Source organism: Polypterus senegalus, chromosome 3 (genome assembly GCF_016835505.1).
Source record: "Polypterus senegalus isolate Bchr_013 chromosome 3, ASM1683550v1, whole genome shotgun sequence".
Classification (NCBI taxonomy): domain Eukaryota; kingdom Metazoa; phylum Chordata; class Cladistia; order Polypteriformes; family Polypteridae; genus Polypterus; species Polypterus senegalus.
The window spans coordinates 231,611,022-231,638,984 of NC_053156.1; the positions used below are offsets into that span (position 1 = coordinate 231,611,022).

At 36.8% G+C, this 27,963-nt stretch overlaps 1 protein-coding gene across 1 annotated transcript in view; it reads right to left on the reverse strand.

Moving 5' to 3' along the window:
* Positions 1-236: 236 nt before the first annotated feature.
* Positions 237-27,963, reverse strand: part of LOC120525964 (Fc receptor-like protein 3) — a 67,711-nt gene continuing 39,984 nt past the window's right edge. Inside the window, exons 7-14 of the mRNA XM_039748719.1 lie at positions 23,306-23,584; positions 20,933-21,205; positions 20,557-20,838; positions 18,654-18,755; positions 13,018-13,062; positions 12,044-12,109; positions 11,898-11,966; positions 237-718 (exon numbers count right to left, since the gene is read on the reverse strand). Of these exons, the coding sequence (XP_039604653.1) occupies positions 11,914-11,966; positions 12,044-12,109; positions 13,018-13,062; positions 18,654-18,755; positions 20,557-20,838; positions 20,933-21,205; positions 23,306-23,584 (1,100 nt within the window). The 3' untranslated portion in view covers positions 237-718; positions 11,898-11,913. The remainder of the gene's footprint in view (positions 719-11,897; positions 11,967-12,043; positions 12,110-13,017; positions 13,063-18,653; positions 18,756-20,556; positions 20,839-20,932; positions 21,206-23,305; positions 23,585-27,963) is intronic.

Sequence of the window (27,963 nt, forward strand, 5' to 3'; positions counted from 1 at the left end):
TTCTTCACCCTGGAAATCTGTGGAGGAGATTAGCTATGTCTTTAGAGTACTCTTTTAAATAGTGCCTTTCATAAAGGGCACAAAGAACTGTTCCATTCAAACAAGGGTCAATAAACAAAATATTCCACACAAATATTATTGATAGATTTACAGAAACTATTAATATTAAAATATGCAATGCACAATGTTGCTTCTTGAAAATTAAAAAAATAAATCAGAAGGCCAAAACAATAGAAATTACATTATTTCATTTGGAGGAAGGAATTTATAAAATTTTAGAAATATCAGAAACAATGAGAAAAAAAATAATCTACCACATATAGCCATCTTAAAAACACGTAGGATTAATGTGGCTCCTGCAAACCCAACAGAAGGCTTCTTTAAAAGATGTTTAGAATATTTTAGGATCTGGATGACAATGATAATGCAACTAATGAATTACACATAATTGTGATTATGGCTTTGTTAAAGTTTAAAAATAAACTGTGATTAGTTTCGGTCAATGAATGAAAGAAAGTGAACAGGAGATAGCCGACATATATGAAAAGTTGGACTAGCACATATCAAAATCCCATGTCGGTAAGAATTTAGCCTTCCCACTATTCAATTACCATCCCTATTTGGGTCTAACTTAAAATGAGTCTGGTGGAGTTTGACTTTGCCTGTAGATCTTCATGAAGCTGTCAGTGGCTTGCAAAGATGTCCAACAGTCAATCAGCTGAAGAGAAAAACAGAAAAAAAGAATGTCAGTGCACAATAAACTCCAACTGAAGGATGGCTTCAAGAAGAATTTCAACCAAACCACAACCACCTGACTGGAACAACAATAACTGTTGGCAGGCAATGCAAGTGAATTACTCATATTATTTAATAAAAATTGTGCAGAAGCTTTAACCTCATTTGCCACAACAGGTATAAACTCACATTGCTTTCTGCATTATCACAAGGTATTGTCTATTTTGACTCCAAAATATCAAAGGTAGAGCTCCATCACTGAACCACTACAGCACATGTAAATTACATTTTCAGTCTACTACTGCCTTGTTAACCTTTAACAAGTCAGTCTCTGAGAACTGACAAACAGAATACTGGATACTGTAAGTGGCTTTAGGCAGCATGTCTAATGCCTTACATTTTAAGTCAACAGCAGTTGTAACATTCAAGCAAAAGTAGTGTCAAGTCATGTAACTGGATATTATACCGTGTTTTTAGAAAAGTATTCACACCACCTTCTACTGAAAATATTGATGTTACTCCATAAATTCTTATTACATTATTTTTTTCTTATTTGAAATTTAAGAAATTAAAAGGGAAATTACTTGTATTGTACATGAAAAACTTACAAAAGAGACAAATCTCAAGTATTTGGTTCACTACTAAGCACTGACAAAATATAATCCTAACTGATCTGACTTTTATAGAGTTAAAGTAACCCTTTAAATTGTTCCATATAAGAACTTCAAGTGTTAATTTAATTACACTATTTTTGCTGTACTGTATTTTATCTAGCCTATGGCTTTTTCAAGAATGAAGCAGGTTCTCCTCAATGACTTGCCTGTATTTGGCTCCATTCTTTGTTTTTTCTTTCCCATGTCCCAACCACTGAAATGTTTTTAAATAATGAAACGTAAGACTCCACCCTGGCTCAAAGTAAGATGGAGGGTTTTGTTTTAAGAATATTTGTGTTATAATTCTGAATGGTTTTATATTGTATCCTTTGTTGAGGCCAAAAAGATTAATGTCCTTCAGCCTTTCTTCATACGCATTTGTCCTGGAATGTGTCTAGTCTTTCTTTTCTTGACTTTTTCATGTGCTGCCATGTTCTTGTAATACAGGGACTGTTCTAGAACAGGCCGTTTTAGAAGAGTCCACAAAAGGGCACTTAATAATGCTTTTTGAGGAATACCTAAACTTTTTCATAAAGTGTTGTTTCAAGCAACAAGTTTCCTTATTATGTATGTTGCAAAGTTAATCTGGATAGCATTAGGCTTATTAACCAGTAGAAGATGTTACCCTCACATCAAGATATAAGCTTTATAACAGGGTTTGACATTCCCCAGAGGGTGATGTGTTGTACCCTTATGGGTGTAGCGAGTAAGACAACCAACATAACCACCTCCAGTACACCTCTGTAGTGGGGCTAACATGCAGGAATCAGTACCAGAAATTGATGTCAGCCAGGTTCTTGGAGGTGCTTACAGAAAGGTACCTGGGAGGTGGTTGCGGCACAGTATAAAAGGGTCTTGCTTCCTTCGCTCAAAGGAGCTTGGAGGTGGGAGGAAGCTAGTGGTAAGAGCTCAGCTAGACAGAGGGAAGAAGAACATCAAAGTAGTGGAAGGTGAAGTAGGGAAATGAGTTAAGAAAGTATCAATGGGTTACTTTTCTTTAGTTAAGACCTGGGCACTGAGGGTTTTATTTTCTGTTTTGATTATACATTATTGTTCTCTTGTATCACCTATTGATACTTTGCTATTAAAGATATTGTTTTGTTTTGTCATGTTGGATACCTACAGACCACAATGTGTACTTTATATATTTGTTCCTACATGTAAAAGTGCACGCATACATACTTTGACCATTTTAGAGAATACTTAAAAAGTCTATCTTTGTGTGTTCTGGGATTGGTTAACTACAATGATAAACAATTCTGTTTTAAGATCCGCAGTTTTTACATTTTTCAAATATAGGTTCATTCATTGACTGCTGTCCTTTGCCCATTCTTTTCACGGGTCCTGCTACTAAAAACATGGCTAGCATTAGTTCACATATGAACCAACAAGAGAAGCCAGAGAGAGAGAAGACACACCTGTTTAGTGAGAACCAGGTTAAAATACAACAAGAGCATTACAAAATACACCCATTCATTTAAAGAGTGTTCAATTTTTAATTCATTAACAGTATATGAATTTGTATTACAATAAATATAAAACGACCATTACCATGTGTAGTATTTTAGTGTTAATCGACTTTGCTTTTTATTTTAATATTTGTGTCATACTTTGTAATTCTTATGTATGTGATACTGTTTACAGTGTCTGTGTTTTTCCTGGTAAACTCTTAATTCATTAACAGCTTTTCCAACTAAAGAGCTCTGTACAGCTAAGCACAAAATAACATAGAACAGTATCACTAAAAGAATAATTTGTTATAGATTGCTGATAAATTTGTTGAAGAATCCTAATTTAACAGCAACATTTAAATTTCAAGAATTTTCCTTTAGAAAGGTTTGTAGATAAACATTTCTGCCCTCTGGTGGTACTGCTGTGTAAGTGTGTCATACAGCCATATTACCTTATTGCTGCTACTGTACAGTTGTGGCCAAATGTTTTGAGAATGACACAAGTATTGGTTTTCACAAAGTTTACTGCTTCAATGTTTTTAGATCTTTTGTCAGATATTTCTATGGTATACTGTGGTATAATTACAAGCATTTCATAAGTTTCAAAGTCTGTTATTGACAATTACATTAAGTTTATGCAGAGTCAATATTTGCAGTGTTGGCCCTTCTTTTTCATGATCTCTGCAATTCGCCCTGGAATGCTGTCAATCAACTTCTGGGACAAATCCTGACTGATGGCAGCCCATTCTTAAATAATCAATGCTTGGAGTTTGTCAGAATTTGTGGGTTTTTGTTTGTCCACCCTCCTCTTGAGGATTCACCACAAGTTCTCAATGGGATTAAGGTCTGGGGAGTTTCCTGGCCATGGATACAAAAATTCAATGTTTGTTCCCCGAGCCACTTAGATTTGACTTTTACCTTATGGCACAGTGCTCCATCGTGCTGGAAAAGGCATTTTTGTCACCAAACTGCTCTTGGAATGTTGGGAGAAGTTGCTGTCTGAGGATGTTTTGGTACCATTCTTTATTCATGGCTGTTTTCTTAGGAAAAATTATGAGTGAGCCCACTCCCTTGGCTGAGAAGCAACTCCACACATGAATGGTCTCAAGATGCTTTACTGTTGGTATGACACAGGTCTGATGGTAGCGCTCAACTTTTCTTCTCCAACAATCTTTTTTCCATATGCCCCAAACAATCAGAAAGGGAATTCATCAGAGAATATACTGTAACTTTACGCCAGTCCTTACCTTTGCAGAATATAATTCTGTTACTGATGTTTTTCTTAGAGAGAAGTGGCTTCTTTGCTGCCCTTCAAGACACCAGGCCATCCTCCAAAAGTCTTTGCCTCACTGAGTGTGCAGATGCACTCACACCTATCTACTGCCATTCCTGAGCAAGCACTGAACTGGTGGTGCCCTGATCCCGCAACTGAATCAAATTTAGGAGACGGTCCTGGCACTCGCTGGACTTTCTTGGGTGCCCTGAAGCCATCTTCACAACAATTGAACCCCTCTATACTAACTCAATCAGCATGACAGAGTGATCTCCAGCCTTGTTCTCATCAACACTCTTACCTGTGTTAATAAGAGGATCACTGAAATGCTGTCAGCAAGTCCTTTTGTGGCTGGGCTGAACTGCAGTGGACATGGGTTTTTTGGGATTAAGTTCATTTTCATGGCAAAGAGGGACTTTGTAATTAATTGCAATTCATCTGATCACTCTTCATAACATTCTGGAATATATGCAAATTGTCATCATAAAAACTGAAGCAGCAAAGTTTGTGAAAATTAATATTTGTGTCATTCTCAAAACTTTTGGCCATAACCTTCTGTACTGTCCCTCAAAAACAAAGCTTAATATTAGAATTTTTATCAAACAAAGGAAACAAATAAAATAGGCTTATTTTTTCTTCAGTTTTTGAATATGAAGTTTGAAATACTTATGGAAATGTCACGTGATAGCCTATATGGAGAAGACCTAGCAAAGAAATGATTGAACTGTAAACATCCATCCATCCATCCATTATCCAACCCGCTATATCCTAACTACAGGGTCACGGGGGTCTGCTGGAGCCAATCCCATCCAACACAGGGGGCAAGGCAGGAAACAAAACCCAGGCAGGGCACCAGCCCACCACAGGAACTCTAAACATGCAAATTGAAATTTAAATAGCAGACTGTACATAAAGTAAATAGAATAACAAGATTCATAATGACATAAAAACATAACTACATAAAATAAACAAATAATTAAGCAAATGCTCAAAAAAGACAGTAGATAAGTACATTAAAGCATTACAAATTATCTTATTTGTGCAATGACCTATTTATTCAATTATTTTGGGATAGATAGATAGATAGATAGATAGATAGATAGATAGATAGATAGATAGATAGATAGATAGATAGATAGATAGATAGATAGATAGATAGATAGATGTGGGGGTGGAGAGGAGGTTAAAAGATGGGGAACAATTACATATATTGTGACAGGTGCCACTGCTCTTAACAGTAAAACTATGGCAAAAAAGCACAAGTGCCCCTCAGAAACTCCCTTTTAAACAGTATTTCAATGGAAAACAAACACACTGTTACCCATCCCCTTTTCAGGAGTAGCTGCAGGCTTCTCACAAGAGGTTTGGAACATTTAAAAGATCGAGCCCAAGCCAACCTAATGGCTCACTCTCCTGTCCTCTCTCACTCAGACTGCTTTTGTTCCAGTTGCTGCCTCTGAACCGTTGAAACAGCTTGATGAGGAGAACATCAAGTCACTATTCAGGGAATGGATGTGGAAGTGGTGCATTAATGGAATAATCTCATAAAATTGGTGGAAGGTGGCAGTGGGAAGGAACATACCATGCCATAACATTTTCTAAGCCTGCTTATCCCTGAGCAGGGCCATGAGGCAGTTGGAGCCTAACCTAGAAAGCAAACGGCACAAGGCAGGAACAATCTCCCAATAAAAACTGGTTCAGGGTGCTAGTTATATCCCTTTCTAGAACCTGAGCCCTGAATTGCTTGAGTCCAGTAATTAGGCCTAGTCTATTCCAGACATCTTTTATGTTATTCTCTGTGAGTTTGTTTTCTAATTTTTTAGCTTGGCAAGCTTCCTTTTCTTCACTCAGTTTTTTTCTTCGGGACTCTCTAGGCATCCTTCAGAACCTATTTATCACCAGATTTGAATGCTCAGTTTTTCTAATTCATTCTTTTTAGCTCCATAGTAATTAAGGGGATGTTGTTGTTTGGAAAGCAAAGCATGTCTGAAAGGGCAGAATAGTATTGAAACAAAGGCAAAATATAGTCTATTGTGCAGTGACTGAATCCCTTCATATCATCCCCATGCGACTCACACATCATTTCTCAGTCTGTCAATTGGAATCAGTCATTCAGGGCCATTTGAGCCTCCAGGTTCCACTTCTTCACTGTTCTGGTGGTAACAAGTTGCCATCTAAAAACAGACTTGCAGCTGGGAGTAAGATGAATTAGGATATGGTCAGATCTGCCCAAGGTACCAGAAGTTTACACTTAAAGGCATCTTTAACATTTGAATAGAGCAGGTCCAGCGTGTTATTTCTTCAAGAATAATATGATACAGTTATAAACTGATGGAAGTTTGTCATTGTTTCTTATGGAGTCACATGGCTGAAGTCACCACATAACTACAGTGTCAGAATGATTCATCATTAGAGTGCTGGTGGCAGAGGGAATCATTTCTGTTGCTGTCTCAAAGATGTAATATACTTGTTGTTAATTCTTCACCAGATCATTATTTTTGTAGGGCCTGCACATTCTCCTGTGTCTATGTATGTTTTTCTGGATGTAAGACAGACTGGTATATGTATTCAAACCTGACTGTACGAATAGTACTGTATAGTAGGTCTCTTAAGTCATATTGTTTATTTTAAATCCATTTTTGTCATTATTCTTAGCACATTGTGTAGATTTTCAATCTTTTTTTTGTAAATTATTTTATTATTTTGTTTTGCTATTATTTTTGCTCACATGGGTGCTGAACCTTTAATAGCTACATGAATCTTTTCTTTGTGTTTGTTATGTTACATCATTAGTGTGAGCCTCTCCCAGTGTTCACTGTGTTAACTGTTCAAAGAAGGAATTGTACTGGCAAAGTCCGAATGCTCATTTGATTTTTGTTTTAACATTTCAGCCTGTTAATAATAAACACTAACAGATAAACGTGATCAGTGTGGTTTCATTAAGTGCCTTGAGCATAGGTGCTATATTAATAAAATGTATTATTATTATTATTATTGCCCATTCATGGCGGTTTGCATGAAGCAGCTCATCTTGACCAGATTCAAAGCCATAGCACATGCACATTTGCTTTCTTTCCTGCCTTATACTGCTTAATCTCCTTCATTTATGTGCCAAGATCAAATGCCTTTTTTTACTGTAATTCCAACAAAAATGTAACTGAATATAATCGAAACTGCTGAAGGTAACAAACTGAGATTGAGATGAATGAGTCACGGCATCCAGACCTAGCGTAGTGAAAACTGTCTTTTGCATATGAGATGTAGCAGCAGTTGTAAGTCGAATGGTTGTAAGATGCATAGGTCGTAAATTGAAAACTACCTGTATAGCCAACCGTGACCCATACTTGGATTAAGCGTGTTTCAGAATATTATGCTATAAATAAAACTTTAAAAAATGGACAGACCTTTTAAAAAATAAGTTTATCACAAATATGGGCATATCTTGTGAGGTCACAGCAAATAGACATATCCAATGTCTCTCATTAATGTTCTATACACAATCAGTCTCTTACTTTATGACCTGGGGTTGCCTTTAAACTGATGCTATTCTGATTACAAAATGTCAAGTACCTCCTTCTTTCAAAATATTATTTGGAAAGAATTCAACCATAGTTGAGTTTTTGAGTATAAGAAGGGGCTCTGTTGCCTAAATCAAAGCTTAAAGTAAACTTAAATGCACAAGGAAGAAGATCTTCCAAAAACACCACCTGAACCAAAGCCTACCAACAAATGATGCCCAACAAATGACTTAATACAGCAATAAAGAAGCCACTTAGACTTCTGAGACTCCAGAAGAACATGTATGCTGCTGCATAAAAGAGATCTGAGGAGCATAATGTGGCAGATACTTATGGAGCATTTAAAAATGTCACTTAGGACTATGTGGGCACCATTTCTCATTAAAACCTCAGAACCGAGGAAGTTCACAAAACCTGTTCCTTTAAAAGAGCACCACCACATTATCTCTGAATCATAATGCTGGCAGAGCCCATGCTGTAAGAAGAAATTTGATCTACAAAATATGTGCTGTACTAATCTTACAAAAATGTGTGAAATATTAAAGGCTTATTGTTTTGCCAGCAACTAAACCTTAAAGTGAAATCTTACCTTTACCTCAAAGGGATGCACATGCAGATTTACTCGTTATTAAGCATTCTTAGTGAAGTGCTGACCAGCAGTGGTAATGACCTTAAAATGCTCAATAAACTTACATTTCAACATTTACTATCCATGCAAGTCACCCTCCATGAACCCATCTATTATATCATATACCATTAAATAAGTATAGCAGTGCCCATAAAAAACATTAATAACATTAATAAAATTGCAACTTGAACTTGAAAAAAAACATAAATAAATTAAAATATATATCAGTAATGCATAGAAACAAAAGTTAACACTGCAAACAAATTAACAACATGCCAAAATTTAATTAACAACTTATTTCTGACTTTGCTAAAATCTTATTCCTAAAAATAAGTTATTGACAAACAAAAAAAAATAAAAGGGTAATAAAAAATACAGTAATTTGATAAACCTTTTCCATGTAGTATATACACCTCATTAACACACCTTCACAACCACTAGTGCTCTATTTTCAGACAGTGCTGATATCACAGAACTACAAAAACACCCTTACACAGATAATTTGGTTCTATGAAAACATGGAAAAGAAGATACTTATTGAACAAATAAAACAGAAGCTAGAACCTACTGGCATCAGTAGTAACTTGTAAAACTGTATTTCTTGCTGGTCAGAAAGCTATAAGCACATAGTGCAGAAAAAATTAGATTGTTCCACTAAAATGTAAACTAGAGGGATCACAAATATTGAGAAGGCAGAAAAATAATACAGGGTCTTTAAACTCTATTAATTTCAGAAACAAATGACATCACTTTTCTACATAGTCACATTCCTTTGCGATGCAATTTTCCCAACGTCATACCAACTTTTTAATGCGCAATTACTACTCCTCCCGCCTTCACCGTTTTCAATGAAAATATAAAAGTGCAGAAATATTTTCAATGTCCTTCATATGTACATAAGTACAAAGTGTTTCATTCTGGGAACAGTAACATTCATTGTAAGTGCAAATCTGTCAAAATGGAAAGTAGCCTGTCTGAAATTTAAACGAACACAAATAAATGTTTTGAAAAACAAATAATGTTTATTCATTGTTTTCCTTTTAAATTTGGTCGCATCTGACACAAGCACATCAAAAAGTGTATAAAACCCCCAAAAAAGCTATAAATTAACAAAATCTGTGGTAGTAGCATATTTTTTTCCACTTTTCTAATTAAAAAATTAACATTTTAGTCATAACTGAACTAGGCCAATCTAGATGTGCATAAAAACAAAATAGTGCAAAGTATTAGCAATAACATTTGCTTCCATTTTGAAAAAAACAAAACATTTTGCTCACATCTGACCTAGGCACATCTCAAAGTGCATAACATCAAAAAAGTAAACAGTTGTGGCAGACGGCTGGGGCTCGTATCCAACTGGGAGAATGGAAGAACTGAGAGAAAAACAATATCTCCCCCGGGACGTGAGAGGGCAGCCGGCCTGGTTTGCATCGAGACCGCGGGATCAAAGCTTGGAAGCTCAACCCTGTTGGAGGCCGTAGCCACTGCCAGGTGTCGCTTAGACATTTGTGGAGCCCAGGATGGCAATACTTCCGCCACACTGGGGAGTGCTGCCAGAAGAAGATCGGGGGACACCCAGAGTACTTCCGGATGCCCATGCAGCACATTCACCACACTTGGGAGTACTGCCTGAAGTTAATGGGACAGCACCTGGACCACTTCCGGGTACAATATAAGGAGGCCACCTCACTCCATTCAGAGAGTCAGGAGGTGGAGTAGATCTTGTGTGGAGGAGTGGAGGCGGCAAAGAAAGAAAGAAAGAAAGAAAGAAAGAAATAGAAAAGGAAAGGTACTGAGTGTTGATGATTTGTGCATGGTGTGCTAAAGAGAAGAAAATAGAAATTGTGCTTTTGGGACTTGTGTATCCCTGAGCCTATCTGCATCACGGTTAGGGGAACTGTCTAACCCTCAATCTTCCACAAAGTATTAGCAATAACATTTGTTTACCTTTCAAACTTTCAAAATAAAATAACCATCTTGGTCATGTATGACCCAGTCACATCACAAAGTTCATTTAATAGAATAATAAAGAACTATCAATGATATTAACACTATTAGTGCACAAACCCTTAAGAAGTGATAACAGTAACTATCCATCCATCCATCCATTATCCAACCCGCTATATCCTAACTACAGGGTCACAGGGGTCTGCTGGAGCCAATTCCAGCCAACACAGGGCGCAAGACAGGAAACAAATCACAGGCAGGGTGCCAGCCCACCACAGTAACAGTAACTAACACACATGAATACAATGTCTACTGCACACTGAGGGAACACAGGTTTGCTTTAAATCACCACATGTGTGATTAGCAGTGTCTTTTTGTAAACAAAAAGTTGGAGGTACGCATACATTGTGTTTGGATCAAGTCTGAGGTACCGTGAAGATATGTAGAGGCTGAGAGTCCTAGCGCTACATGTTTTGTTTATTTTACATTTATATAATGCTTTACAAACTTCACATAGGGAAGACCCAGGATGCCAAACCCATCATCTCCTTATTACAAGGCAGTGGTGCTATCATTACGTTAACATAATATTGCATAACACAGTAATGCATAAAGTTGTACTTCATAGTTTAAAATTACAAACAGAGAATTTATGAAGTCAAGTTGATAATGAGCTCTATATTCTACAAAAAAAAAAATTTATGTAGTCCTGCTAAGTAATCAGTGCTTAATTTGATTAAGTTTTAAAGAAATTTACAAACTTTTTGCATGTTTTCATTAAATGTAGTCTTCCTAATTCATTCTTTGCTTCAAGTGTCAATGGCTGATCATCTACCCCATAACAGCCATGAATCCACAGAATCGAAGTGTGAAAGTGGAAGGCCAACCAATCATATGAAGAAAAGTGTGAAGACAGTGCTTGTCAGTAACAAGGCTCTCATTGGAGAAGCAGGAGAGTAGCAATTAGATTCATTTGCGAAAACCCATGTTTGCACTCACTTGATGAAACTGGAATATAACTCAGCACACAACTGATTAATTCATTTCATATGTAGTCGATGTCACAACCAGCTGTCACGGCCGAGGTGCTGCGTACCAGCTTATGCTGTCACAAAAAAAAAAAAATCACTGCATCATAGGCTACTACCACTACTTCTAGACACATAACAAAGTGCTGCATTGTGAGTTGAATGTTGCCAGGCTATGCAGAGTTTTGTATTCATGGTCTGTACTACTGTAGGAATTTACTGTATGTAGGAATTTCTGAAGGATTGCAAAATGTGTTCTTCTCGGTTTTTCTGTGCGTTTCTGGCAGAACCACAGGTTGAACCACTCAGAGGTTGCTTCTGGGCTGTATGTTGCCCACGGGCCATCATTTGAATAGGCCAGCTGCAGGTTTTTGTTTTGTTTTAACTTTGGTAAAGAACTTCTAAATTTACAATTTGTTTTGGTGTTTTGGTTTCTAGTTGAATCCTTGATTAATCACGTGTGACCCATTTCACAACAGAAAGTTTTAGTTAACACTTACCAAGGCTTACAAAATATGTATGATCACAGTATCATAATTAAGAATTATTTAAATAAATAAAAAATAGTTAGTAAAGAAAGAGTTTTAACTTTCAACAACACAATTTTAAAACTAAGCCAGCATATGAATTATTTGTAAAGTAGAAAGCAATTATGTTTACTTACAATACTTTGTTGGCAGTTACTCAATAGTATGATACAACATATTATTAGTTTCATCGTTAGTGGCCGAATCTGTCAATGATAAAAAAAAATGTCAGATTGGGAAGATCTGTTGGAAATGGAAATGAGAGAAACAAGAGAACACCTACCCAGGGATGTAAAATTCAACCTTGTCATGGCGTAAAATGTAGCGTCAGTGGGCTGAGAGCAGTCACCTAGGAGGTATGATAATGGTAACTATGAAAATCCAACTTTTCTCTCTTTCATTCTTGATCTACTGACCAAACATCAAAGCGCCTTGCAAACCGTTCCCGGTTCCTTTTTGCCTTGTATGGTGTTGCTTTGCTAAGAAATATAAGTAATCAAAGGCTCCTGAAATATAAGTTCAAGCATGTGTTGTTCTCACTTGTATAGTTTAAGCTACTTTTTTCTTGATGGGTATACCTGTATTATGTGTGTTTTGGGCTTATGCAGCTTAAAATTCCAAAATGTGTCAGTAGATGGTGCTGTTTATTTCAACAGAAAAGGGTCAGACTAGCTTGTCAAATAAATTAGCTTACCTCATTGGCAGATTTTATTGCTAAATAAAATAGTTGTTTTTTTTTTATTTTGCAAAGAAAAAAATCTACCAATGGAGTAAGCATTGTTTATTTGTCAATAATACTTAAAATAATCTTAAATACAAATTTCTTGATAGGTCAATAGGTCATAAAATAAGAAAAATAAGATTTCATGGCCTAGTATAAAAACTTTTCACTTGCCTAGATTTGCTTAGATGTCATTTTTGGCAGTGTAGGAGTGGTCCCTACAACCAGTGTGCATTACATTTACAAAACATTTTTAAAAAGTGCTGGAATCGAGAGAACAAACACATACTGTAGATAACAAACAAGTGGCATTGGCAGGGTTGAGGGTTTTTATTTGTATAAGAACAAAATAAAAACATATGGTAAACACAAATAAGAATTTTTTGCATTTTATATGTGATCAAAGATCTAATGAATCTTTCACTACAAACACACATTTCCCTGGTTCTAACAAAAGTATATTAAAAACACACATTTTTTCATTCTTAGCAGAATTCCCCAACATATTGTACAGATAAAAGTGCAAATGTACTTACTGTTATGCATGTTCATACTAGGATATACACCCTTCTTGTCAGTACCTGTAGAAATGTGGTGTTTCAATTTAGCTTTATGATAGTGTGCTTTCTTATAATAGAAAAAAGAGCAATCAGGTTACTGACTAAACCATAGTGTTTTCACAACATGTAATGCCTTTCAGAAACTGTAATTAAACAGAGCAAAAATAATTATTTTAGCCACACACTTTTTATACTTTGTGAGTCCATAGTAGTGGAGCTTTATTACAGGTGAAAAGCTAAAAGGTACTTGGAATGAATTAAAATGTTTCCATACAACAACCTGAGATTACTGTACTTCTCAGGCAGCTGCTGGTTTAGAAACATATTAATACTACTTATTTCTGTACTATTGCTTACACACAGAAGTTCAAGGTTATGGAAAAACATCCATTTACAGAGTCAATGGCAAGAGCATGTCATCTTACTCAGCATTAGAAATTTCACCACAAATATATGTTATCAACACTCTAATTGCTGAGACTTGCTAGTCATATTGACCCACAGGCAATGCATCTGAATGCAATTCCAGGACTAGGTCACTGTCTCCTTCTGTTGTTTGCCCATTCCTCCTATGACTCTTCTCTGGTTACTTTTGTTCTCCCATATCCTAAAGACATAATTCCAATTATAAATGCCGTGAGTCAGTGTGTAGATGTCTGTTTGTGTGTCTTGTGATGGACTAGTGCCCATCTAGAGTTGGTTCCTGCCCTGTTCCTGATGCTGGTATATCCATCCATTCATTATCCAACCTGCTATATCCTAACTACAGGGTCACAGGGGTCTGCTGGAGCCAATTCCAGACATCACAGGCCGCAAGGCAGGAAACAAGGTTAGCTCTTAATAACTACAATGCAGTAATGGATAAAAAAGGTTCAAATAATGGATAAATGCAATAAATATCTCTTTAAAATTTTTGTTCCATTAGCATCACTATATTTAACACCCACAGAATTACAAATATCACTGAGATGCCCTTAAGAGTATTAGTTTATTACTTGCACCACATTGTTAAATGGTCCATAATTCAGAAAAAGTAGAGCAAATGCAAATGAGCTAAGGTAAAGTAATATAATTAATTTCAAGTGGTACTTATCTGTGCTACACTTTGTTATATCAGTAAAATAATTGCCATTAAATTATAGAAAACGTTAAAATGCATAGGATAGTATTTGCAATTGTGTAATTTTTAGTTCTAACACAGTAACAGTTCATTTAAAGAGAAACACATAATGTAGAAAGTTACTTGCTTCATTTATTTTTCCGATGCATTAGGTCAATTTTCTTTTGTTGTTTCACATTGCTATATGTAATAGTTACATATCATAATGTATTCAAAGTGTTGCTACATTCCAAATTGTTACTCATATCAACTTCCTGCAGTGCTTTGATTCCATTTAAATAGTAAGAAAACTGTTAAATAGTTCAGACATCCAGTGAAGAAATAGACCCAGAAGTTTAACTTTGGTTAACTTTGGTAAGCCCCTTTAAAGAGTAATTTGCCTATTATGTATATTTGTAATATGTGGGGTTTTTTTTTTCCTCACATTTAAATTAATGTTATTCGTTTAACACAAGGCTTGATAATCTTCTGCACTCCACAATAATGCCATTAAAGCATGACACCTCAAAAGCATAAGCAAAAGTTACAGAGACTGTTTAAACAGCATAAAATGCAAAAAAAATTACTGAAACATAGAAACCAACACTGGATAGGTTAGTCTCACTGAACCAGACATATAATATACAAATCTGGAGACAACCAGGCGTGAATTTTGCTTAAAAGTGGATGGGAACAAGTAGATGATGCACTGAATGTTAAATTTCTAAACCAATCCAATAAATACAATCTGTGATCACTTGCTGACCTACCAGCAACCAGAGCAGTCTGGCTTTATACCTAAGAAGTCTACCATCGACTGCATCCTGGCACTGAGGGTTCTCACGGAGTGTAAACACAAATATTGGCAGAATTCCTTTGCAGCCTTTATCGATTTTTGTAAAGCGTTCATATTAGTTGATCGACTTAAGTGGGATCCCCTCAAAGTTGCTGGATATCATGGCTGGCCTGTGCACTGGTACTATGAGTGCTGTGCAGAATGGAGGCAGAACCTTTGCGTTTTTCCCAGTTGATTTTGGGGTTCATCAGGGGTGTGTTGTTGTTCCTACTCTGTTCAATGCTTGCATGGACTGGTGTGTTGGGCAAGGTCATGGGGTTCAGTGGCTGTGGGGTATCTGTTGGCAAAGAAAGATTCACTGATCTCGACTTTGCTGACAATGCTGTGATTTTTGTGGAGTCAATGGAGGCTCTGACCAGGGCTCTCAAGGGACTGAGCAAGGAGTCTGAGTGTCTGGGCTTGAGAGTGTCATGGATAAAAACCAAGATTCACACCTTTAATGACCTCTTAGGCTCAGCCATCAGCAGTGTGTCTGTCTGTGGAGAGAGTGTCGACCTTGTCAAATGGCTTACTTATCTCGGAAGTCACATTCATGTCTCTGGTGACTCTTCCTATGAAGTCAATAGACAGATTGGGAGAGCATGGGGAGTCATGAGGTCACTGGAAAGGGTTGTGTGGTGCTCCCAATCGTATCTATGCAAAAGGATGAAAAGGATGTCTTTAGAGTCCTGGTGCTTCCTGTCTTGCTAAATGGTTGCGAGATATGGATGCTATCTAGTGACCTGAGATGAAGACTGGACTCCTTTGGTACTGTGTCTCTTCGGAGAGTTTTTGGGTACCGCATGTTTGACTTTGTGTCAAATGAGTGGTTGCTCACGGAGTTCTGAATGAGGCACATTACCTGCACTGTGAGGGAGTGTCAGTTAAAACACTAAGGCCATATGGCATAATTCCCTGAGGGTGATCTGGCTCTCAGAATCCTCATTGTTGAGGACCCAAGTGGCTGGACCAAGCCAAGGGGATGCAGACATAACACCTGGCTGCAGCAGATAGAGGGTAGTTTCCAGATGGTGGGACTACTCTGCGTGTCTGCCTCGGGGGTTGCCAACCAGGATCCTGAGCTGTTTTGTCGTATGGTAGGTGTGGCAACACGCTGTACAAATGCAGGCTCCCCTACCTGACCTGACCTAAATTCAATACTTTGTGAAGGTGGAGCTCAAATTAGGGGTGGTGATTTTAAATTGCAAAGTGTAATGGTGCTTTCAATAACCAGATCTCACAGAGAGCAAGCTTCTGATTACAATAAATTGTTATTAGCCAAAAAGCCTTCTGAAAAAACTCCCATTAAACATATAAATGTGTTCAGTTGGGATTCAAAGCCATCAATGGACTAGTGCTTGAGGTGAGCACACTCTTCTTGTTCAGTTTTGACTATAGCATCTGAGTCGATGTAAGGTTTAAAGAATTGGCAGCTATGTTCATGAAAATATGAATCACAAATAATGCATTTGAAGTAAACAATGTCTTACACACTGTGAAAAGGGGTTGCTTTTAATAAAAATGATAATGAAGAGCCTCAAGGGATGGAGATTTCAGTATTCTAAACACCTGATTCAAGAAATCTGCCTAACAACACCTGCAGAAGAATATACGAGGTTGCACAATATCCACTATCTGACAACACATTTAAATGAATAAATAAGTAAGTTAGCAATACTGTCTAATTGGAAATGCACACATGCCCTGTCAGAATATAGCTATAGCAATGTAACACATAGCATATACCTACACTCACCTAAAGGATTATTAGGAACACCTGTTCAATTTCTCATTAAAGCAATTATCTAATCAACCAATTACATGGCAGTTGCTTCAATGCATTTAGGGGTGTGGTCCTGGTCAAGACAATCTCCTGAACTCCAAACTGAATGTCAGAATGGGAAAGAAAGGTGATTTAAGCAATTTTGAGCGTGGCATGGTTGTTGGTGCCAGACGGGCCGGTCGGAGTATTTCACAATCTGCTCAGTTACTGGGATTTTCATACACAACCATTTCTAGGGTTTACAAAGAATGGTGTGAAAAGGGAAAAACATCCAGTATGCAGCAGTCATGTGGGCGAAACTGCCTTGTTGATGCTAGAGGTCAGAGGAGAATGGGCCGACTGATTCAAGCTGATAGAAGAGCAACTTTGACTGAAATAACCACTCATTACAGCCGAGGTATGCAGCAAAGCATTTGTGAAGCCACAACACGCACAACCTTGAGGCGGACATGCAGCAGAAGACCCCACCGGGTACCACTCATCTCCACTACAAATAGGAAAAAGAGGCTACAATTTGCACAAGCTCACCAAAATTGGACAGTTGAAGACTGGAAAAATGTTGCCTGGTCTGATGAGTCTCGATTTCTGTTGAGACATTCAAATGGTTGTCAGAATTTGGGTAAACAGAATGAGAACATGGATCCATCATGCCTTGTTACCACTGTGCAGGCTGGTGGTGGTGGTGTAATGGTGTGAGGGATGTTTTCTTGGCACACTTTAGGCCCCTTAGTGCCAATTGGGCATCATTTAAATGCCACGGGCTACCTGAGCATTGTTTCTGACCATGTCCATCCCTTCATGACCACCATGTACCCATCCTCTGATGGCTACTTCCAGCAGGATAATGCACCATGTCACAAAGCTCGAATCATTTCAAATTGGTTTCTTGAACATGACAATGAGTTCACTGTACTAAAATGGTCCCCACAGTCACCAGATCTCAACCCAATAGAGCATCTTTGGGATGTGGTGGAACGGGAGCTTCGTGCCATGGATGTGCATCCCACAAATCTCCATCAACTGCAAGATGCTATCCTATCAATATGGGCCAACATTTCTAAAGAATGTTTTCAGCACCTTGTTGAATCAATGCCACGTAGAATTAAGGCAGTTCTGAAGGCAAAAGGGGGTCAAACACCGTATTAGTATGGTGTTCCTAATAATCCTTTAGGTGAGTGTATACTACAATGCCTATCTAAATTCTGTTTGCTGCTGTTAAGCCATATAATGATGGTATTATATTTAAAATAACAGAAACATTTCTGAAACACACTGAGCCAAGTAGCTGCAGTGGGCTATATGTGTGTCTGTCCCTTCTGTTGCCATGCTTATTACAATGAGCTCCTAAAATGATAGCAATTTTAACTTTTTATTTTCTCTCATCATCAAGTCCTCTGTTCAGCTTTATTTGCTCTCTTCCTGAAACACTAGCATATTAAGTGCATGGACTTGAGAAACTGGAAGCAAGTGTTTTAAGAAGAAGCTCTGTTGGTGGAGCCTTTGCAGCAATGGATTTCCCAGCTATTGACTAGAACATTTTTGACTAGTTGTCCCTAGATGTGTATTCTTGGTTGAGAATCACATCAAGCCCCACAAGACTATGGATGGATCAATGTTCCATCATAGGGTACATTGGCATACATACACCCAAACCTGTAATGTACTGTATATCTTTGTATGTCTGTGGGGACAAGTACCCAGAGAAAACCCCAAGGAAACTCAAAGACAACATGTAAACTGCAGATATGATGACCAGGCTAGGTTTTGAATCCATGGCTCTGGATCTAGGATAGCAGGGGTGTTAACCAATGTACAATGATGCCACACCTTGAGTCTCTTCTGATATTGTTTATTTAAATAAAAATAAAACATCAGTATATTCTCGAAACACTCACCTTTTACTCTAAGAAGTCGCTTACATCCACATTTAAGTAAAATGCCGCAAATGAGCAGTATGATAACAAGCGATGCAGCTGCAATCAATCTCGCTTTAAGTACTGGTAAAAGAAGTAAGAAAAGAACCATGTGATTAATTTTCAATACTTCATCTATATTCAATATGTACACAACTATTTTCTGAACTCAATTTAACCGGCAAATGGATTTGTAGGGAATTTTTCCCATAAGCTAGCTCCATAAAGCATGAACTAGTCTAGAATACTGTAAACTGTGCAAACTAAATTCAAGAGAGCTCTGTATAGCTAATTTTGCCAGAGAAACAAATGAATGGACTCTCAGCTGAATGGCAAAAAACTTTAGTTCCTTTATTTGAAGGTCTATTCTGAGGCTATGTTTGTCCATGCCAGTGCATTTCTTAGGTTCGATTGAAGAAAATGGTTTTCTTGATGTCCTTGCCAGTTTGGCATGGTCAATATGCATTGTTCTTCTACATTATTATTTGTATTTAGAAGATATTTTTTACTCAAAGCAACTTGCAAAAATCAGTATACAAATTGTACATTTCAGTATTTAACAAGAAAACAGAAAGTGAACAAATGACACAGAACAGATTTTAAAGAAGAATAATGTTTTGTACTACAGCTTGTCCTTAGCCTAAATGAAAGCTATCAGCCTAACAAAAGCACATTATTTAACATTTAACAGATAGATTCATGTTTCAAGAGCCTTTGTAAAAAGCCCTGTTTTCAAAAGCCATGTGAACATAAGTGCAAGCAGTTAAACAACCTTTATTTCATTAAACACCTTGTCATACTTAACATTAGTCCCAGACATCTCATTGACGCAAACAGGTAACACAACTAATTTTTTATAGCCTGAGTACATGTTGTTTAATTGCCACAATGAACTGTAGGTGAGGAATAAACTGTGAGTCTTCTAGTTTGGAGTTCTACAGTATATTGCCTACCTGAAGATGGGAGAATTTTAGATGATGATAAGAAGTTTGTTCTGACTTGGAATATTTCTGAAACAGCCTAAAGTTTAGATTGTATGGCTAGAGGACATACAGTTCACACACAGGCTGAAAGACAATGGAGATTTCTTATAGAGATGTAGGGAAATAGTGTATCACAGACTGTTGATAATGATAGTGCAGGTCAAGACAAGGGTTTTAAACTGATTTAATAGTAATTGGAATTACTGTTTGTGAAAAGGTAGAAGCAGAAGGAGTAGTGTGGGATAAGTAAGGGACAGGATATAGTAGTTAAGAAGCTGAACTCTGGATGAGCAGAAGAAACTGAATAGCACTTGCTGAGAGCCAAGCCACCATAGAGGTACAGTATATACTCTAGCTGAGGAACTAGACAAGAACTCTACAAAGAACATGGACGTGAGTGTGATAGGCATAGAGAAAAACATCAAAACGGTATTTTTGCTAATCTGATACATGTGGGCAGGAACTGTTTGTGAGAGATAAAATTCTGTCACATTTAGTACAAATACAAATATTTGCTAGGTTCTACTACTTTTTTGTTTTCATACAAAACAAATCAAAGATGCAAAGCTCCTGGAGTGCTAGTTTGCACCACATTTGGAACTATAGCTCTGGACTCTGCCAAGCAGTGCTTAGATGGCTTTTCTTTAATGTTACTCTCTTTACCTGGTAGTGCATTAAACAGAGCAGCATGTTACTTTCAAGACTTGCCACCCTAACAAGAAGCCAGCAGCCTTTTTCTGAATGAGCAAAACTAGAGCTAAATCTATTAGAATTTTTACACAAGACCAATTCCATATTGTACAATTTTTATTTTCAAATATATGTGTCTATACATTATAAAAAAAATAGGTGAAAGGATAAGAAATAAACTTTACTTGTTTGAACAACTAAATTTCACTTACCAGTCACTGAGGGTGTAACAACCTCACTGTATTCTGAGTAAAATGGCTTGGTAAACTGCTGTCCCCTACAGCTGTACTCCACACCATATGAGTCATGTCCAGTATAAATGATATATAGACCGCCCTGATGAGCCTCGTTTACTACAGCAGTATTTCTGAACCATATGTATTTCCAGTCAGTGGAATTCCATGCAGTTTCACATTTCAGTGTCACTTGACCCTTAAAAATAATATTAAATATTTCACTCCGTAACATTTGAGTCAGAAGAGTTTCAGGAAGAGCTGTAAATGTTAAAACAGGAAAGTAAGCCAATTTCTTCCAGCATCATCTCTGAGGAATACTGTTATGCAAAGAAATTTGCACTTTGTAACATACCCTGTACAGTAATATTGAGAGCGTTGCTTTGATTCAATTTGACATTTGCATCCAGTTTACTTTCAGCTTCACACCAGTACTCACCACTGTCAGAAGACTTAGCTGAGCTGACTGTGTAAGGACTACTGTGTGTTACCTTCAGCCCATCTTTGTATAAACTGAAATTCCAGCCAGTAATAGTTTCATTAAAACGGCACGTTATTATAAACTTATCTTCTCTGTAGATGTCTCTTTCATCAGGTTCTATGATTAATATAGGCTTTAGGTGACTCTCTGTAAAGAAAATAAAAGGTCATATCAGTGAATGTTATTCAGTTTTCACACAACAAGATTAAAAGGAAATTTCTTCATTGGGTTTGCTTTTCAAATCCTCTTTTCTCTTTAAATTCCAAAAGCTTCATTTGGTTATACACAATGGAATTTCCTGAACATGTGCTCTTTGATGTCTCATACTATTTTAGACTTTAGATTAATTTTAGTTAGCAGTTTATGAATTCATTAAATGTTAATAGCACATAATAAAAACATTGTTAAATAATTGTTTATGTTGATTACTATTATTTTTCAACATATTTTAGGATAGCACTGAACCACAGTGGGTAGAGCTGATTCTACAGGTCAGCTAAACTAGCTCTGATGGTGTGGGTGTATGAATAGCTATGTCCTTTGACAGGCTGAAATTCAACTTACTAGGGTTGTTTCCTGCTGGTGGTTGATACATATACTGCTGCTATAGATGGACGGAAATTATATGTATTATATTTATATTATTAAAACAGTAATCTAAACACATTTTAATTAATAATTATTATTCCAGCCCTGTGACAGAATGGAACAGTGTCTACCCCTGTTTCCTATCATGAGCCCAATGATGCCAGGATAGGTTCTAACCTTCTGAAACCCAGGGTTGCATTTAGTGAGCATGGGAAAATTTTATCATGTTATAATTAGTGTTCTCCCCAAAAACTGATTCAAATAAATTCCTTTCTCAGCTTTTTCATTACTAATGACTCTGTGCTAATGTCCATGCATGAGTAATTACTAGGATGTTTCAGACTGGCATGCATATAGAGAGATATCTAGACAGCATGGCCAAACCATGAAAGCTCTTACAGAAGCTCCATAACATAAATAGACACTGTTAGGTTAGAATTTTAGGAAACTTCGTCCTAATTCTGTGGTGGAACAAAAAAAAAGAATTTCCTTTTTTTCTCTTCTAATGTAAGGTATACAAATGAATAGGTGAAAATTTAAATAGCCTACAAGGCTTTTTACAATAATAGCTTATCCAGAAAAATCTGAACTACATTAACATGACTTAATATTTTCAAGTGCACTTAATCCATTTCAGGGTCACATAGGGCTATAGCATATTCTGGCAGAATGGCAGGTACTACACATAGGTGGGGGTGCCAGTCCATCACGGGCTTGCTTACACACATACACACACACACACTCATACAAGACTGATTTGAAATAAAAAATTAACCTCACCTATTAGAGATGTGGGATAAAAAGTCAAGTAACTGGGAGAATACTCCTTAAGATTAGAGAACAGAGAAAAAACAAACCATACAAAGACAACAACTGTGGGTGAGATTCGAAACCTGGGCTCTGGATCTGTGAAGTAGCACAAACCACTGCATTGATGTGTGGTCCAAATTCTAAACTGTTTGACACAATTACACCTAATATTAGTGGAAGTGAGCTTATAGGTTTCTTTTATCATAAAACTAGAGAAACAATTTCAGATATAACAATTAGCTTAATTTTCTAGTAGCGGTAGATCACTATATCATTCGTTACTCTACCATGTCAGTAAACTTATGGATAATTTTTCTACTCTTTATATATAAAATGAAACTTAATAGGACCTAAATGCAACAACTTGAAAAATCTCCTGCACTATGTGTATATTGTATAAATGAAACATTACATTGAGTGGTGGTGTACTTACAAAATAGCCAGTGATAGGCCCTTATTATATAAGGTAACACTTTTTGCATAAAATGGACACTACATTGCTGGAAATGTTCCAGTACACACAAAGTACCGGCACTTCCCTGTTCTTGCCTTATACGTAGTGGTAGTTAATGTCCATTCACACCGCCTAGGCCCAAAACCCCACTGTCCCTATTCAATAAAAAAAAATGTGCATATCGACATTTAAAGAGACATATAAATAAAAATGCATACAAAATATAAATAAAAGCACAACAAACATTACTTAAATAAATACCAGGAATGCTAAAAAAAACTCCACTTTTACAATTGCAGTCTTATCAAAGCAGCAGAAAAAGTTGTAGTCTACCTGTTATAATTATCAGTTTGAACATTTCATTAGAACATAAAAGGAAAAAAAAATCAACTTACGGAAGACTTGAATCTCCACTTGATTGCTGCAGTTTGACAGAAACTTTTCTCGTTTTGCTCGACAGCAGTACTTTCCACTGTCCCAAACATTAGCAGAAACAATGCTGTAATTAGATACTTCAGTGTTACCTTGATCTTCTGCAAATAGCTTTTGGCTTTCGTTATACCATAAAATCTCCCATTTGCTGGATTCTCCCATTATCATGCAACTCAAATTAACTGGAATTCCTGTGTAGGTCACAACACTTGATGACCAAAGAATTAGTTGTGGCCCGTTTTCTAGAAAGCAATAATACAAACTGTTCTATATACCTCTGCTAAAAACAACAACAAAAGTATCTTTTGACACATATGAATAACATATTTTCCTTCTGTCTAGCTCATAGTTCTCTACTTTATAGAATGAAGAAAGGTGCTTTGTCTGAAAAAATAGGACCACTTGCTTGCGCAGAATCAGAAATATTAGCTACTGATCAAAAACATCATTAAACCAATGTGCCATGTCTAGGTTTTGCAATTGTAAGACATTTTCACTGACAAGAAACCATCTAGTTCATCTCAAAACCACAAGATTTGTTCCACTAGTTCCATCATCTGCATAAAAAATGGATTGATCAATCAGATTTCATTGCACTTTATTTTTATAGATTATCTTGAGGATATTTTCATTGAATAGATTAAAAAAATCAGTTTATTTTAAAACTCTTAACAAGGTCAGCTGGAAAATATTTTCTGTTCAAGAATAAATAAAGCAAGTTATTGTCGCAGATATGTCAAAGTAGGTCATGCCCTATTTCCAATGTCTTTGATTTAAACAGTAAAATTGCATCTATTACTCATTTACACTTATGTAACAAGACCTTAACAAAGGCTTCTTCTGATCTTTGCAACACTTGTAAAGCATCAGTAGATAGATTATTTGTGTCTGTGCAGTGTAGCATGTTGACATTATGGTAAAATTACTTGATAATATGAAGGATTGACAGCTCTTATACTAACTATGCAATATCAAGAGAAATGTGTCCACAAGCAAGAGGTTTGCAATGTAATTATCAACACAAAGACAAAATCATTGACCATAAAAATATAATGCACACATTTAGAGACTACTATAAATCCTTATTCCTTATATTCTACTGAGATTAAAGAAGACAAGACACAATTTAAACACATTTCTGGATGCATTACAGATTCCACAAATAGATACTCTTAGTGCAGAGGAATTGAATAAACCTCTGGCACTATCAGAATTACTAGATGCTATAAACTCACTGCAGAGTGGGAAAGCAGCAGGCCCTAATGGCTACCCTGCCAGATTTTATAAGAAATTCTCAACTCAGCTAGCTCCCCTTCTATTAGCAACATTAACTAAAGCTAGAGAAAATAAAATTCTACCTCAACCTTATCGCCAAGCATTAATTACCATCTTTCCTAAAAAAAATAAGGACTTATTAAAATATGCATCGTACAAACCAATTTCACTTCTGAATAATGATATTAAGATACTCTCCAAAGTCTTAGCAAGAAGGATGGAGTAAGTGCTGCCTTTGGTAATATTACAAGACCAAACTGGATTTATTAAAGGCAGACACTTAGCTTCCAATCTTCGATGCCTGTTTAATGTAATATATTCACCCACAAAGTCAAACACCCCAGAGATATTATTATCGTTAGATGCAGAAAAAGCATTTGACATGGTTGAATGGAACTACCTTGTCACTACATTGGAGAAATTTGGGTTTTGGCCGAACATTTGTGCATGGATCAAACTACTGTACAGTAATCCCTCCAGAACCCCCTGTAAAATGTGAAAATCCGCAAAGTAAAAACTATATGTTCATATGGTTATTTTTATATATTTTAAGCCTTTATAAACTCTCCCACTCTATTATAAACATATTCCTGCACAATTATACAGCATAATATAATATAATATATTATATTCTCTTAGATATTAGGTAAGATTTGTTGAAATTATGTATGTAAACACACTGTTTATATACAGTAAAACCTAAATATTATTTTAAAGATATCGAGTGTCTCCGATATCACATATGTTACAGCCATTACGACAGACAGGCCACCAGCAATAAATACGTATAATGCAAGAAAAATTGTATACAGTAAAACGTGTGTACAGTGACACTAAACATATGAACATGTAATAAGTACTGTACGTAGAAAATTAATTATGGTTACTCACCAACAATGACACAACGATTTGTCCGATAACAATGAGTTTAATTTTACATCACAACTAAGGAGAGCATTACAGCTCTTCTAAAGGATCCTCTTCAGGCGATTGTGTAGCACCGCCATTGTTCTTCTTCCGGCAGTCTTCAATCCAAATTCCATCTGGACTACTGCCTTATTACATCCACTTACAACTCGTTTTGCGCCCTGGTTAAAGGACACTGCAGCCGTAGATCTTATATTCTTTTCCTCCTTTTTAAATAAAAAGAATTGTGGACTCATTGATGCCGTAATTGCGTCCTGCAGCGGTGTCGCTGTTCCCTTCCTTCAACATATCCAAAACTTTTACCTTTTCGGCAATCGTTAGCATCTTCCGTTGGCACTTGGGCACAGCCCCTGAAGCAGTAGCAGTAGCAGGAGCAGATCGTTTTGGAGCCATAACGAAGGGCTTGACTATGCACAAAGATAAACATAAAAGAGCGCAAAAGTTAACTCTTTACACAGCGAAATACGTTGATGCTGAATGAGCGAGACGAGACTTCCTGGTTAATGCAGCGGAATCGAATCTGACGCTCCATCGCTGAGCCAATCAGCACACAGGAACTTAACTGCATGCTCTGATTGGGTAGCTTCTCAGCCATTCGCCAATAGCGTCCCTTGTATGAAATCAACTGGGCAAACCAACTGAGGAACCATTGTACCAGAAGTAAAAAGACCCATTGTCTGCAGAAACCCGCGAAGCAGCAAAAAATCTGCGTTATATATTTAGATATGCTTACATATAAAATCCGCAATAGAGTGAAGCCGCAAAAGTCGAAGTGCGATATAGCGAGGGATCACTGTATACCAATCCAGAAACTTCAAGTGGTATTAACAACATTAATTTAGACTACTTTTAACTAGAGCATGGTACCAGACAAGGATGCCCCTTATCACCACTGCTTTTTGCAATCACCATTAACCCACTGGAATTCATTGTCGAAATGCAATTAAAACAAAGGGGATTATCAGAGAAGGACTAGAAGAGAAAGTTTCTCTATATGCAGATGATATGGTACTGAATATATCAGATCCACAAAATACGTGCCTGCAGTCCTAACGGCACAAACGGAATTTCAAAAGATTTCTTGTCACAGAATCAATTTGAATAAAAGTGTGTGTGCTATTCCCAGTGAATTCTCAAGCATACAATATTAGATTTGACACCTTCCCTTTTATCATCGCAGATCATTTTAAATACCTGGGGGTAAACATCAGAAGTAAACATAAAGCTCTTTATCAACAAAATTTTGTCGTCTGTATGGAAAAAATTAGACTTGCATAGATGGTCAACCCTTCATCTCACTTTAGCTGGAAGAATTAACATTGTTAAGATGAATATCCTTACAAAGCTTCTCATTTTATTTCAAAACATTCCAATATACATCAATAGATATTTTTTTAAGAAATTAGATTCAACCATAACCTCATTTATTTGGAATTCAAAACATCCATGTATCCAAAGGGCGACCTTACAAAGACCTAAGGTGGAAGGTGGCATGGTTTTACCTAACTTTCAATTTTACTACTGGGCAGCAAATATACAAATTATAAAAACATGGACATGGACACAAATAGATGAACATACACAGACTTGGTCTGCAATAGAAATAAAATCCTGCAGTACTTCTTTATATTCCTTGCTTTGCACCCCAATAAATGGTTCACGGACAAAAGCGCGATAGACATATGCGCCCCGACAAAACCGCGATGGCCAAATGAGCGGCAACAAACCCGCTAACTGGTTTTTGACAAATGCGCTCCGACAAAATCGCCACAACAAAATCGCGAGAGAGGCCAAGAGAGTGGAACGCGTACATGTGCATTATGTACACATTATGTGCTAGGTTATAACTGTTATAACTGCTGATGGCATGCCGCAAACAAACAACTCAGTCGAGGGTTGGCATAACACGTCGTATACAAAGCGGAATTACCAGCAGTCAGGCAATCAGCAAGTCTAAATATGCTCAATTATCAAGACGTCTTGCTGCAAGACATATGCAGAGCATGATCTTAAGGACTATCTACGTGCCATGCTGATGGCATGCCGCGTCTCATAATATTGACTTCTAAAATTAAATTATTATATATGCTTTAAACTAGTACTGTAATTCATATTTAATGAAACTTTCGCGATTTTGTCGACGCGAGTTTGTCTGCGCGATTTTGACGCCACGTTTTAATCGCTGCTATTTTGTCGGCGCGCATATCTCTATCGCGCAAATGTCGGGTCACACCAATAAATACAAGTTATCGCCATTATATTAAAAACCCAATTGTGCTTCACTCAATCAGAATATGGAACCAATGTAGGAAGTACAGTATTTTAAGATAGAGAAGCTTTTATTTGTGGCACCTCTGCACGATAACCACCTTTTTCCACCCTCTCAAACATATGCAGTTTTTAATGCCTGGAAAACATT